The sequence below is a fragment of the Pteropus vampyrus genome, unplaced genomic scaffold (genome assembly GCF_000151845.1).
Source record: "Pteropus vampyrus isolate Shadow unplaced genomic scaffold, Pvam_2.0 Scaffold247, whole genome shotgun sequence".
Lineage (NCBI taxonomy): Eukaryota > Metazoa > Chordata > Mammalia > Chiroptera > Pteropodidae > Pteropus > Pteropus vampyrus.
The window spans coordinates 442,721-457,525 of NW_011889028.1; the positions used below are offsets into that span (position 1 = coordinate 442,721).

The 14,805-nt window shown below is 50.9% G+C and overlaps 1 protein-coding gene across 1 annotated transcript in view; it reads right to left on the reverse strand.

The window, feature by feature from the left end:
* OTOA (otoancorin) overlaps positions 1-13,107 on the reverse strand; it is a 50,105-nt gene extending 36,998 nt beyond the window's left edge. The window contains exons 1-9 of the mRNA XM_011374443.2: positions 12,988-13,107; positions 12,447-12,540; positions 12,042-12,070; positions 11,920-11,950; positions 11,783-11,810; positions 10,338-10,425; positions 7,837-7,968; positions 5,457-5,692; positions 2,023-2,126 (exon numbers count right to left, since the gene is read on the reverse strand). Of these exons, the coding sequence (XP_011372745.1) occupies positions 2,023-2,126; positions 5,457-5,692; positions 7,837-7,968; positions 10,338-10,425; positions 11,783-11,810; positions 11,920-11,950; positions 12,042-12,070; positions 12,447-12,537 (739 nt within the window). The 5' untranslated portion in view covers positions 12,538-12,540; positions 12,988-13,107. The remainder of the gene's footprint in view (positions 1-2,022; positions 2,127-5,456; positions 5,693-7,836; positions 7,969-10,337; positions 10,426-11,782; positions 11,811-11,919; positions 11,951-12,041; positions 12,071-12,446; positions 12,541-12,987) is intronic.
* Positions 13,108-14,805: the final 1,698 nt, after the last annotated feature.

The following is a 14,805-nucleotide window of genomic DNA, read 5'->3' on the forward strand; positions in this document are numbered from 1 at the left end:
GTGGTCCCTGGATCAGCAGCACCAGCATCACGTGGGACTTATTACAAAAGCAGATTATTTTCTAAGACTTAAGACCACAAAATTCAATGTCGCTTTTGGTTGATTTAGTTAATAAATAATCTGGCAACTTGAGATACACTGGACTCACAGTTATGACCACCAGGTACAGTCACCACTGCCCTTACTGACCGTCAGCAGGTGCTGTCCGTGAGCGGGACCAGACAAGGTGTCCTCCCTCCGAGCGCCCCAGACTTCCCCGAGTCTTCACATGCTCTGGCCCCTCCCCTAACTCCGCCCCCAAACCCCACCTCCAAAACAATGCAAGCTTTGCCAGCCTCCCCCAATCCCCACACCCCTCTTCCCCCAGCAGTGACTCCTCCCTCCTCGGAACCCCCAGACGACTCTCTCCCTGCCTGGCACACTGCTCGGGCATTCGAGAGTCCCTCAGTGGGACATCAGTGGGACATGAAGAAAAATCATGTCCAGGATCCAACTTGAAGTTTCACTGACTAGAGTCAGCTGCCACCGCCCCCGAACCTTCGGCCAAAGACTTTTACACGTGACAACATTGCGTTGGTGGCATTTGGGGGAAATGAGAGAAGCGAGAGCATTTACAGGGCGCAGGGATTCAGTCACCAGGAGCTGGTGCAGGAAGCCGTGGGCTGGGTCACAAGAGCAACGGGGTGACACCCCTAACCCAGATACCAGAGCTTTGGGGTGAGCGCAGGTAAATGCCCCATGATCCGCTAAAGGGACATCTGACTTGGTGACGAGAAGGGCGGCCCCAGAAAGCTAGAGAGTGGGAGACTGGAAACCACTAAATTTACCGAGAACCACATCGAGTTACTCATTTTAAATTATTATGCACAAACTCTGCTTCTTCAGAGCTGCGATCCCCAGGCTTGGGACAGTTTTAACCCCCAAAGTCCTTCCAGTTACCTCGAGGGACTTCACGAGAAATAGAGAGTCTGAAGTCCCAGCAGGATTCACTGTCATTCGCTGTGGCTTCATGGTGAAACGTCCCATGGGAAGGTCAGAAGGAGAGTCTGTCTCCTGTTAAGTTCTGACCCTCAGGCTGTAGCGGGGCGTGGGAGAGGTTGCGTGTCTTTCTCGGGGCTACCACGTGTGAGTCGGATTCCACAGGCACGCACCAGGCGCGCACCGGGCACAGGGGGGTCTGGGTGGCTGGTGTGCGGGCAACGCTCCTGACGGGCCAGTCCCGCGGCCGAGCTCCAGGAAAAGGACCCATCGGCGTTCCCCCCGCCAGGCCCCCTTACGTTTCCCCAGCACGCTGAGCCGCAGGCTTTTTTTTTTTTTTTAAGTGTTTAAGAAATTTATTCTGTTTACATTACTGACAGGAAACATGCAACAAGTTCAAGGTACCTGAAAAACTGCCTTATTAGTCTACATAGCTATTCTTTTTCTGCATGCCTCTTAATTTTCAATTGTGGTAAAATCCACGTGACATAAACTCGCCGTCTTAACCATTTTAGAGTGTACGGTTCAGTGGCATTAAGCGCATTCACATTGTTGTGCAACCATCGCCATCATCGGTCCCCAAAACTCTTCTGATCTTGCAAACTGAGACTCTGTCCCTGTTAAACACGAACGCACCATTCCCACATCCTCCTCGGCCGCTGGCAACCTCTGTTCTACCTTCCATCTCTATGAATTTGACTGCTCTGGGACACCGTAGGCTTTTAATAAACACCTGTCGAACACACGAATCCTGGACTATTTCTGTTTTGATTGCAAAGAAGCTTAGCACTAAATTTTATTGCCTAGATTTTCTTTAAAAATTTTTTTTATCTTGTCCTACTTTAATACAGATGTTTTAATACAGATTTTAAAAGTGCACTGAAGAAATGAGCTATGGGTTTTACCCCATCCGCCACATCAAACCCTTTCTGGCAGTCAGGGGTGGGGGCAGGTAACGAAATCCCTGTCTTCAGAGATGAAGCGCCTCTTTCTTAAGGACGGACTCCCCCTAAAAAGTGACCCCACCCCGAAGCCCGGGCTCACCAGTGGCGTTGGAGGCCGTCCGCAAACGTGCAGCCATCCAGGCGTACAGAGCTCCCTGGGCGTGGGCCGAGGTCCGGTCGTAGAGGTCTCTGAACACCGCAGACCTACGGGACACAGACGCGGCATTGGATGGGGGTCGAACCGGCGAAGGTACCCCAAGCTGCGTGGTGTCAAACCCTTCCCGCTCCCTCGCCGATCGGAGCGCTTGCCCCATCTCACTCCATCCCCGCGGTCAAACACCTTTCCAGGGGCGGTGTCCACTGCCTCACCTCTTGGTCACTTTTTTATGGGGGGCGGGTAGCCAACTTTACTGAGATGTGATTCACATGCCATCCAATTTGCCCCTTGACAGTGTACAAATCAATGGTTTTCAGGACGTTCACATAGTTATGCCAGCATCGCCACGATCAATTTTAGACTATTTCCAGAACCTTGAAAAAGAAACGCTGTACCTTTCAGCTATCACCCCTCAACCTCTGGTCTCCCCCATGCCTACAAACCCCTCGTCCACTCTCTGCCTCCATACATTTGCCTCTTCTGGACACTGCAAGTGAATGGAATCGATGTCTTGCTCGTGTCCAGTGTCTTCCACTTGACACAATGTCTCCAAGGTTCGCACATATTGGAGCATGTGTCAGTCATTCACTTTTTCATGGCCAAGTAATATTCCACCGTGTGGAGAGACCACATTCATTTACCCGTTCGTCCGCTGATGGACACTTGGGCTGCCCCTACCTTACGGTTCCTGTAAATGAGGCTGTGTGGACACGTCTCCGCTCCTCCTGGGTTCCCACCCAGGAATGGAGTCGTTGAGTTAAGTGGCGACTCTACCTTGCGGCTTTTGAGAAAGTGCCCGACTGTCTTCCAAAGCAGCTGCACCATTTTACATTCTCGCCAGCGGCGCACGGGGGTCCCGATGTCACCGCCGCCCTCGCCAAGACTTGTTATCGTCTGACGTTTTGATTACAGGCATCCATCCTGCTGGATGTGAAGTCATCTCGGTCACTTTTTAAGCCACTACGGTCAGGTTTCCTCACCACCAGGCCGCTCCGTGGCCCAGGTCACCCATGTCCTCCTTGTTGCCACACCGACTGGTCCCATTTGGTCCAAGCTGAGTTGGACTGTCACAGCAGGTGGCACTGGTCACCCCTCTGGCTCATCCTGCACCACAGGGGAGTCCCCCTCCCCTGCCCACCACCGCTGAAAACCGATTCACCAAAGGACCGGTCCCCCAGCCTTTTCTAAGCTTACAGGTTGTCCCTGCCACAGCCCCGGCCGTTCCAGAGGTGAAGAGGCGCACTTTCCCTCAAGTGCACCTTGAAACCGTCTGTCTGTATTTCCCTTTCCGTTTATGTCTCCTTCCCCTTCTTCTGCGTCTGGTTGTTGTTTTTCGTGAGAACAGAGTAGATGGAAAGGACAAGAGATAGATATAACTCGAGAAAAAAATGGTAGTTACGCTTTAAGGGAAAGTTTGCCCATTGGCAAAAATGCCACCCCAGCATTCCCTCGCGGTCCAGCATAGGGCGAGGTATGTAATCTCTCTGCGCCTCAGTTTCCTCATCTGAAAAGTGGGGGTGGGGTTAATGATGTTTTCCTCCCGAGGAGAAGAGGGACGGCAACGTAAAGTAGGGAGACGACCAAACTGGGTTGAGTTCGGACAGGGCGAGCCCCACGGGGTCACCACTGGGACACCGTCTCCTCTTTGGTCCTTGGTTTCTTCATCTACGAAAGAAGGGGCTGGGTTAGACAATGGCCGTTGGAGTGTCTTTGGTGGAAGCCGGGGCACAGTCTGGACTTCCTGCTCGAGAACCAAGAATCCGGAGTTGGGAATGTCGTATCTGTGTTGTCCTGCTGTATTTCTGTCCGCGAGGCTCCCGTCATTTCTCCCAGCTTCCTTTGGGGTCCCCATAAAGTTCTCGTGCTGGCCATCCGTGGTTCTGACCGCCCAGCATCCGTTCCCTCTTTTCTCATAGCAGCACCTCAATTTGTCTTGGAGAAACAGTTCTCCCATTCTCGGTCCAGGTCGTCTGGGTGGGGTTGTGATGGACGTCTAAGCCATTAGATCCGATTGGCTCAAGGATGAGCACGTGACCCAGTCTGGGCCAATGAGAATCAGGCCCAGAATTTTGCTTGGACCTGTTGAAAAGACAGACTCTGCCTCCTTGGACTGGGCGCTCTGAGGTGGGCCGGGAACTGCCAGTGGTCCCTCCCGGGGCAGAACCTGCCTGGGCGCCAGGCCAGACAGGGCTCGGCAGAGCTGAGCTCTCGAGAACAAGCCAAGCGGTTCCTGATTGTGTAATCTGAACTCCTGGATCCAGCCGTACCTGAAGCCAGTGCTGCACCTAAAACTATTCAATTACATGATCCCGTGAGTCTCTTTCTGAAATTAGGATTTCAAACAAGTTTGGACGGCTTTCCTGACCCTCACGATCATATGACCAGTGGCCCATAAATTCCGCCACCCACACACAGCCTGGGTGAGCAGGGGGTGGGAGAGGCCGAGCAGAGAGGGATCGGGTAATGGCATACAGAAGAGAGGGGTTTCACGTGATATAGGTCCTGGCCAAAAAAATGGACACCCTGGAGCCAGAATAGGGTCAGTATATTGTGTTTCCCCAACAACAGTCCCTTGGCTGCAAAACAAACAGACCAAAAAAAAAAAAAAACTTTCAAGTTTCTGTTGTCACTGGTCTTTTTCTTCTAAATCATTTTCAGATTGAGAAAGGGCCTTTTACGGCCATAAAGTAATATAATTAGTAAAAGCGGGGAGCCGGCAGTGGTCTTTCAAGTCCTGGACACAATCCCCTAATTTGGTCCCCCCACCATTTAATTTCACAGAGGACTAGGTGCTGACACATAGTGACTGGCACAGCGTCCCCAGAGAAGTACTCCCTTTTTGGAGCTCCGTCAATCCCGCCGCCTTTTCAAGGAGAAAGTCTCAGTCGGTGCTTAGTGGGTCTTCAACACTCTGTTCTTTCGTTAGCAGAGAGAACAGATCCCAGGCTCAGAGCCTCGGAAAAGCAGCACGTCCAGCCAGGATTTAGTGAGGCTGGCTTTTGTAATTATTGTATTTATTTCTATGACTACGTAAGACATATGATACTGGTCTCCCATTTCCGGTTATGATATCAAATTTGCTTTTTAAATAAATATTGAGTAAAAAAGAATGAGCAGCTATAAAGAGAAGCAGGGAGTACGTAAATAGCACAGGTGGTGTCTAAATAGAGCAAAACTTGTGAGGATGGTACCAGCGTGAATGAAATTTGGGAGACATTGTTTTAGTCAAACCACCTCTAAACTGTGCGGACTTTAAGCTTCCGTCCCAGACCCGTCCCCACCAGCCTCCCCGCTGCCACGCAGTCCCTCCTTGAACCCTCACGATAGCCCCCCAGGGATGGCGTGTGGGGTGAAGAGCGATGGGAAGAGTCACCCACAGGTTCTTGAAGGCATCCTCGCCCAGGTCCCCGGGGAGCCTGTCCGTGATGTCCGGCTGCAGGAGGCTGGCCGAGGACCCCCTGAGCACCCTGCCCAGGACGTCCACACACTCCAGGGAGCCGAGCAGCTGGAAGCACCGCTCCAGCGTGATGAGAAGCAGGCTGCGGTTCACGCCCGGGCTCTGCAAGGTTTGTTTGCGAATCTCCCCCAAGTCGACGGTGGTGCCTTCCAGCTCCTGCAGGAACAAGCGGCCTCTCAGCTTGGAAGCAGCAGTGGGGACATTCAGCAGCGCCGTTTAATACCTTGCTGCTGGGTCAAATCCTCTAGAACGTTCCACCACCTGCTGAACAAAGTCAGACCTCCACCTGCTTCACGCACACCAGGCAACTTCTCGCTCTCCAGGTACACCAGGACTGTCGCCCTCAGCAGCTGGCGGTAGCTGGAATTCCTTTCCCCAACCTCCCTCCCCTAGCGAGATCCAGCTCGTCTTTTAAGGCCAAGCTCAACTGCCACCTGATAGGTGACGTCCTCTGATGTCTCCCTACTTTGGTCAAATCAACTCTCCCCCAAAATATGCCCCAAAGGACATCTTGAACCAAACCCTGCAATGCACTGGGGATGGCCCCGGACATCAGCATCACCGGAGAGGTGACCCCAGCACCACCACATAGTCTGATTTAGTTGGTCGAGGGGGCAGCCCTGGCACCTGACCCTAATACACAGCTGGGGTTGAGCTGAGACAGTCCTTGAGGCCTAAGCCACATGCTTACTGGGGTGCCTGACGCCTACAAGACTCTGAGAAATAGCCTGTTTGCATGCCATGCATGCATGAACGCTTTGACTCAAAGAACCCAGTAATGCTCACGGGGTTCAGTCACAATCTGCATAGAATTTAGGGCATCTGTGACTACTGGGGGGAAACTGCACCCTTATTTTCACTGCCATAGAACCGGTGCCTAGTAGTCCCTTCAGGGATGAATGTAGGCAACAAGCCACCAAGGTAGCAGCAGGACCTTTGACTGTCACCCGCAGAATCACAGACGTTCATAGCACCGTATGATCATGTCTTGAAATCTCGTTTACACTCGATACTTCCTCAAAATTACAGAAGCTACAAGACCCACTGCTAAATCTGGTTATTGGATGTGTTAAAGAAACACATAAATTTCCATACTCCAAATTCGCTTCTTATTTTATAACTTAAAAAATGTCTTTCAATAGAATTGGCTTCTTTTGTAATTCTTTGTATTTTATTTTACAGATTTTAACATATTATTCTGAGAGGGGGACTGTGGGTGTCACCAGACGCCAGAGGGCCGGAGTCGGGAGCCTAAGGTCCAACCTCAGATTTGCCACTTTCGAGCCGGGCGACCCCGGTTACCTCTTAACCTCTCCAAGCCCATCTCTTCGTCTGAGTATTGAAATAAGATTCTTCTTACCCTTATTTCAGAAGGTCCTGGAGAGGACTCGGGGGGTCCGTGTATATTACAGCCTTGGACCAGACCTGGCCTGTGACTAGAATGTTACTAGAGCATGTCCACAGCCAGTGACTTACCTGCTGTCCCTTCACCTGCTCTCCTGCTACAGTGGCAGAGGTGAGTACTTGTGACAGAGACTACTTGTCCTGCTAAGCCTAAAATATTCCCTGTCCAGCCCTTAACGGAAACAGTTTGCCAACCTCCCCTTGGGACAATACCTGACGTGTAGTGAACCCTCGATAAACGTTAATCGAACACACTTTCACGGAACACCATGCCCACCTCTGCCTTCCCTACTGCTTCCTTCCTGTTTTCCCTTAAACTCTTTTTCCAAAACCTAAATGCATTTCAGAAGGGAGCATTACGTCTCTTCCAAGCTCACAGGTGTGTGGCGTCTGCCCTCCTGTGACAACAGATGAAGTGTTTGCATGATGATTAAAGCGTTTTCAGTGGTTTGACTCCGTTTGGGAAAAACCTCCGCCCTAACCCATGGCCACCCCCGCCCTGCTGGCCCCCCGGCTTTGCTCTTCCCTCGCCAAGCTCACTTTGTGAAAATTATCTGCTTCTGGTTCTTGTCCTCCCTCCAGACCGGGAACTCCTTGAAAGCGGGGACCGTCTTTCGGCTCTGAACCCTGGGTCCCCGCATGCGTAGCAACTGTTTATGGACGTTAATCGAGCCAAACTATCAGAAGCCCCTCGATTCCCACTCATTGCTCAGTATCCAGAGGAGGAAGCAGCTCTTCCTTTGAACTTTGGAGAAAGTAAGAAAATCTGGGTCCCAAAGCCACTGGGGCGGGGGGAAGGGGAGGCGTTGGCTGGGGATAAAAAAAGGTCAGCACCCGACTCGAGCTCAATTCGTGTCAACACAACACGTACGGCCTGGCCCTGGACCCCACCTCACCAGGCGGCCCTCCTTGTCTTCTAGGAGGTATTTCACGGCCGTGCGGAACTGCTGGGCCTCTGTGTCCCTCAGGTCCTCCAGCAGCTTCTGGGGCTGGTACAGACGCTGCTGCAGGTGGTTTTCCATGGCGGCCTGGATGTGGGGTGTTGGGAGGGGCCGTGAGGACCGGACAGGGCCATGGTCAGCACCACGGCCAGCAGCCCGGCCGGGCCACCCGCCCGCCTGCAGGGACCACAGGCCCGCAGCCTGCACGTGGTTGGGTGGGCTGGCTCCGAAGCTTTTCATTACCTGCAGACATTTAAAAGCCAGGGGATCCCTCAAAAAATCCAGATTCTCAACTTCTCTTGGAAAACACGGAGACATGGCGACACTGGGCACACGTCCACGTCTGGTAAGGACCAGCAGACAGAGAGGGGCTGTGGCTCGTGTGACTACTCTCCTGCTCACGCCCGCCAGGCAGCCCACCCCTCCACGGCTTGCCTGGCCCCTGGGGTGACTGCAGTCCCAAGTTCAGAGCAGCCCAAAAAGTTCGCAGCCCGGGGGGCCCTGCTCACGACCCGTCCTGTGTCCCAAGCTCCCAGTGCAGGACAAACATCCAGCAGGAATGAAGTCCCAGTGGCCCCCCTCCAGGGCAAGGAGCAGAGGCCAGCTGCCTCTCCTGACAGAGACTTCCTCTGCCACCTGAGGAGTCACTTCCTAAATCTCCCTGACACGGAGCTCCTCTAGAAGGTAGCCTAGCATGATGTCGTGGGCAAAAGGTGGGCTCCAGGACCGGGCAACCCACATGCAAATGTCCACCCCGCCAGCTACTGGCCATGTGGCCTTGGGCAAGTCACCTAACATGGGTCGCTAGATGAAAGACAGGGTGCCCAGTTAAAACTGACTTGCAGATAGATGACAAATAACTCTTTAGCATAAGCATCTCCCAACTATTGCCTGGGATGTACTTAAAATGGAAAAGAAGTAATTCGTCGAGCAAGTCAAATCTCACTGGGCACCTTGTGCTTTTAATTTGCAACACTGCCACTGGCCTCAGTTTCTCCAGCTGAAAATAGCGACAATAGTCGGACCTACTATGAGGGTTGTCATGAGGCTTAAATGAGTGTGTCATGTTTTCACTGGTCCCTCGCACACAGTACGTGGTCAATAGCTGAATAATTATTTACTCGACGTCTCTCCCCCCTGGAATGAAAGGCCCACCTGAGTGATAACATGGCTGCCTCGTTCTCCTCTGAGTCTGCAGTGTCTAGAACTGTGCCTGGCAGAAAGTAGATGCCAAGTAAATAGATGCTGAGTGCATATTTACATACAGGAAGACAGGTAGTATACCTACCAATCTGGTTAAAGTAGATACATCTCATGAGAAACCAAACTGCTAGAGAGAGCAGGGGCCAGCATCAGCTCCCTTAAATGGATGAACGGCGCCTCCAGCACCCCGGGAAGGAGTTAACCACCAGCTCTTCGAGTCGGTTGAAACATGATACAAACTCTGTCTGTCTATCAGAGTTCCCACGTGCGTGTTGCCTGATATTTTCATTTTCATTAAAAAGAAAGTAAAAATCGAAACAACGAAGATGTCAGCACTTCGTTTACCCATGACCTGAATTCTTTGCTGAATCAGATAATAGTTCTTGAATCCTGGAAGGATACGTCCTCGATTTTCTGTGCCATTTTACAGTGTAAAGGTAAAGACAGAACACACCGCACTGGGCTGCTGTGTGCGCTAATGACACAGGTATTGTCCGGTGGGCCACGGTCCCCACCATGCCCTGCTGCTCCCTGAGGCCAATGTCCATCGCCGCCCATCCACATGCTTCTGCTACTGCTTTTCTCATGGAGTTCAAAATGAAGAAAACTGTATCTCGGACCCACGAGTAAGAGCGTGATAACTAAACCCAAAGATCCTGTGGCTCCTTTTAGCCTCAGAAGCACACACGTCCGAGCTGCGCCCACGGGCCCTCAGAAAGGCAGGCAGTAAGGTGTGACTGGGCTGTGAGCCAACGGAAGGGAAGCGGAAGGAGGTGTGCAACCCGTAGGTCACGTCCTTCAAAGAGAAGATGCTCACCTGGCACTTCCTCTTTCCCACCACCCCGCCCTTCAATCATGTGGGCGGCGGCAGCAGCACCCCCCACCCCAGAGGATGACAAAGCAATGAGAGAGAAGGAACCTGGGCCCCGGGCGGCTGCCTCTCCCTACTTCATCTCCCACCGGGCTGTGGACGGTTATGTGAGCTAGAAATGAACTCAGTAGTCTGAGCTGCTGTCATTTCGGGTCTCTGTTACAGAAGCTTGGTCTATACCCCAAAAACCATGTCTCCATCAAAGGCAGGCAAAGGAAAGACAGACAGAGCGTGTATCATGTTTCAAGGACAGAACACGATTCTCTGGGCAAGTGAAGACTAGCTGTGTGCCTAGCCCACTGCTCCAACTTACCTGGCCCCTGAGTTTGTGACCCCTGAGCACGGAGAGGGGAACCCGTGTAGGTAGGTCTCGGGTACATACCTGCAGGCTGGGGATGGTGAAGGCCACGTTCCGTGAATTCAGGTAATCCAGGACTCCGTGGGACAGGTCTGCCGTCCACACATGGGTGCTTTTGTTGAAGACAGACGGGAGAAAGTCACGATGACAGTTCCCCTGTGAAAGGAGTTCCCTAACTAGCAGAGTGACCAGGGGCCCGGAGTTCAGAGTGGATGGTGGGATTGGGCGGGGGTTGGGAGTGGGGCCAGAACCTTCGCGTGTGGCTGTCTGTGAGTGGCGTGTGGGGGAGTTTCCAATTCTGGGAATCCAACTGGATACCATTCTCCCAATGACGATTATCAATTTATGAGCTGTGTGCAATATTCTAATTCCCATAGCAACCTGCTTAAACCAACTACCAGCCAAACAGAGAGACTTAGAGAGACGTCCCTACTAAATCAAGTCTAAAAGGCGGGCGCTGCGCTTGCGCCGTGAGGGGCTGGACGGGCGCTGTGAGAGGCGTGGGCTCCAAAGCTGGATTTGAATCCCGGCTCTGCCACTTAACGGTGTGGCCTGAGGCGATTTGCTGACCTGTCCTGTGCCTCGGTTTCCCCTTCTGTGTCATACAGCTAACAACTGTGAGGATTCGACCTGTTCGTTCAACTAAAGTGCTTAAAACTTTCAGTGCCCAAGGCCTTGAAAATGCACAGTTTCCTTCAGAATAGGTAAAATGGGAATAACTCAAAACGTCCAGCGACGGGTGAAAGGTTCAACAAGACAGCAGATCCACTCGGTGGAATACCACTCGTCAATGAAAAAGGAGAGATGGGCTTTTGCTTCCGCATATGGTGGGCCGATTGACAGTAGATAAACCCTCCCACCGTAAGCAATCAGAAGGCCTTTCGTAACCCCATTTCTAAGGAGATGAACAAGGGAATGAATGAATAAACAAATACAATTTTTAGCCTGAAAGAATATATCCAAAACCGTCCATTGGAGTCATCTTGGGGAGAGGAGTGTTTATGGGGGTCTTGCCCTGTCCGGGCCGATGCTCCTTCACGGTGTTCGTTCTATTAGAATCTCCTGCTGATGTGTGTCTCTCTACAACACTCTCCCGCGCCCTCCCGAAGCCTGGCTGCTGGCTGCACAGCCCACCACTTCCCAGACCTCTGACCTTGACCCAACCGCCCTGGGACTCGTTTCATCATTCTGTCCCATGGGATGACAACGGACCTACCCCGGGATCACATGTGTCTCTCTGCAAAAGCACTTAGCACAGTGCCTGCTGCACAGTGAGTGCTCAGTGAATGTCAGCTCCCGTGCTGGAACAAAGTCTGTGGAACAAACGGACCTCCCTAAAAAGACACCTGTGTCTCGGCTGACAGTTTTTGTAACGAGTGTGTATTCCTTTTTATAATTAAGAGACATCCGTCGAGCATTTTTATGGAAAATTTATGCCACCCCATCCCCTCCTCTCTATAGTAGGTTACCTTTGAAACTGTATGAGATCCAGGAACGCTAAAATGGGAATAAAATGAAGAGACAACTTCAAAAGGAATCACTCCAGAGAAATCACAGGCGCATTAGGTGTGAAATTCTGAGAGGCAGCGGCAAGCGGGGACATTACCATTCAGGTAGCTTCCGTCTATTATTTCCTCCTAAAAGGCCAAGAGATAATATCAGGAGGGACAGCCGAAAGCGGCCGTTCCGGTAGCAGGGGTTTTGATGAAAAGAAAATGAAATACTCACCGCCATTTTTTGCAACAAAGGAGGCAACTCTGTAAGAAAGCCATTGCGTAGATAACTAGAAGTGAACTGTGTGACCTTCGAAAATACGAACGTGGGCCAGGAAAAGGGCCCCTCCCCCCATAAAGTCAGTCGTGAAGGACATTTTTAGTGGGTTTTAATTATACCTGTGTCTGTATGTGCCTGGTGTGAGAAAATCGTGGTTTAAAAACCCTTCTAGAATAATCCTGAAGATCCTGCACAGAGGTGCTCATGTGTGCATTCAGGTACACACACACACACACACACACAAACACACACACACACACACACACTTTACAGCATCGCGTACCTAAATTGATCCATCCCCGCTCCATTTCCCTCAGATGTGGGGAAACCATGACAGATGGCTCCTCCTTCGGGACTTACCCTGCCTGGAATTTGGAACTCTGTGACTTGCCACCCCATGACTCAGCACAAGGAACAGGAACAGAGCGTATGTCCTAGGTTCCTGAAACATCTCCTGTAGTTAATTCAAGCATAGAAGTGATTCAGGTTTGATTTCTTAAATATATTTAAGAACATTTAAAAGAGAAAAGGGAAAGACAAAGAGACCCAGAATCCCTTGCGGTTTTTGAAAAATTATTTTAAAATTCCATCGACTTTGCTCCATCTAAACCCCTATCCTAGTCTAAGACACAATCATCTCTCTCCTATTTAAATTCCTACCCTCAATCAAGCAACGAGGAGTGCTTAAAAGCATGGGCTGTCATATCTGGCAAAGGATTTATATCCAGAATATAAAAAGAACTCTTACGATTCAGTAAGAAGATAAGCCAATGGGGAAAATAGAAAAGATCGAAATGTAAAGTTCATTAAAAAAAATAATAATAATAAGTCCATAAGAGAGTATCAACATCATTGGTTATTGGGCTGAAAATTTAACCCACAGTGAGATGCCACCACATACCCACTCGAATGGCTGGAAAAGATTGATGACACCAAGTGTTAGCGATGACGTGGAGCATCAAAAACTCACACTTCGCTGATTCGGTCGCATTGGAAAAGGCGGAACCAGCAGACCGGAAGTGGACGCGCGGAGCCTGAGATGCCCGTTAGGACTCCCGGGGGGACAGCGAGTGGGTGGTTCTGTCTTTGAGTCTGCAGTTCGGGGAGAGCGATCAGCGTTCATTTAAGCCCACAACACTGGATGAGATCACTAAGAAGGTAAGCAGCAGGAGAAACGGGGTGAACTCTGAGAATGAGACCTAGGGTATTCTCTTGCCAGATAGGGGGTGAACCAGGAGCAACCAGCGAACCCAGATTGTGGGAAACTCCCCAGAACAACCAACCTAGTTTCTCCAACCAGTATACTGCAAGGAGAAAGGAAGGAACTGTGGACTTAGGAATAAAAAAGAAAATCTTCGATATATTAATTGCTTGTAACATATAGACTTTATTCGGGTCCCGATTCGAGCAAACCATAAAAAGTAAAAATTATGAGACGACTGGGGAAATGTGAGCCCTGACTGGAGATTTGAAGATTTTAAAGAATTATTATTAATATTTTTAAGTGTGATAATGAAACTGTGGTTCTATTGCTAAAGGGGTCCTTATCTTTTAAAGGAGAGGTGTTGGTTTGCAACCCGGCCTCGTAAGTAGAGGGCAAAGAATAAATAGTCAGGCTGCTCCTGTTGGGCAGGTGGCAGTTTTAATAAGCAAGGGAACTTAATCGTGAGGCCTGTCTTAGGCGACTACAAGACCAGTCCACCTCTGCCCCACCTGCAGGAATATTAAAAGTTTATACAGAGGCCTTAACTGGGGTCAGTCACTATTCAGTCCAGACGGCCTCAGCCAGACTCTCCTCTCCCAAGGCTGAATCCTCGCAAGGACTCCCACTGGGGTAACAGTGGGCAGATCTCACACTGTCCCCAAGGACCGGGAAGGGGTGAGGAGCCTCCAATGGCCCGGGTCCAGCTCTTGGGTCGACCCGTGGTCATGTCTCTCAATGACCTTCTCCAACAAGGGGTCAGCGAACTACAACCTAAGGGCCAAATTCAGTCGGCTGCTTAGCTTTGTGTGGCTCGCAAATGGTTTTTACATTTTTAAATGGTTAAAAAAATCAAAAAAACAATACTGCTTGACATGTGACACTTTCATGTATGAAATTTAAATTCTAGCGTCCATAAATAAAGTCGTACTCGTTATATGAATAGATTCTTTATCCCCCAAGGAGACTTCCCTGACCCTCTTGGGAAACTGTTATGCTCATTTTACTGCCCAAGGCCAAAACAAACTGAAACTTTTGAAACCTCCAGACCAAAGCCGGGCATTCTAACAGGTTTTGAGCAAATGGATCCCAAAGCACTTTGGAGATGGTTCAACCCTCATAATACCCTACGGGGTCTGGGTCTCTGGCTCAGGGAATCCTCTGGCTCTCACACTGCCCTTCCCTTTGGTCGGCGGCCACGGGGCACTGGCCTCCTTCACGACGCTCTCGTTGCCCAGACAATGAGGCTTCTTGTGCTTATGGCTACAGTTCCCCATTAACTCCACAGGGAGGTTTACAGTTACTGAAACAGACGCCCGCTTTCTGTCTTCGTTCCAACGAAACCCCAGCCCACCGCCAGCCCGGGATTTGGTTTTAATTAAAAGTCCCGTGGGTCACTCTCTTTTAGGAGATTTGGCCAAAAGGCCTGAGAGGACTGAGCAGGGCAATGGCGATTGGGGGGATGGATAGCTTTCTCCATGGGCCCCACCCTTTCCCCATCAAAAGGCCCCCTTGCTG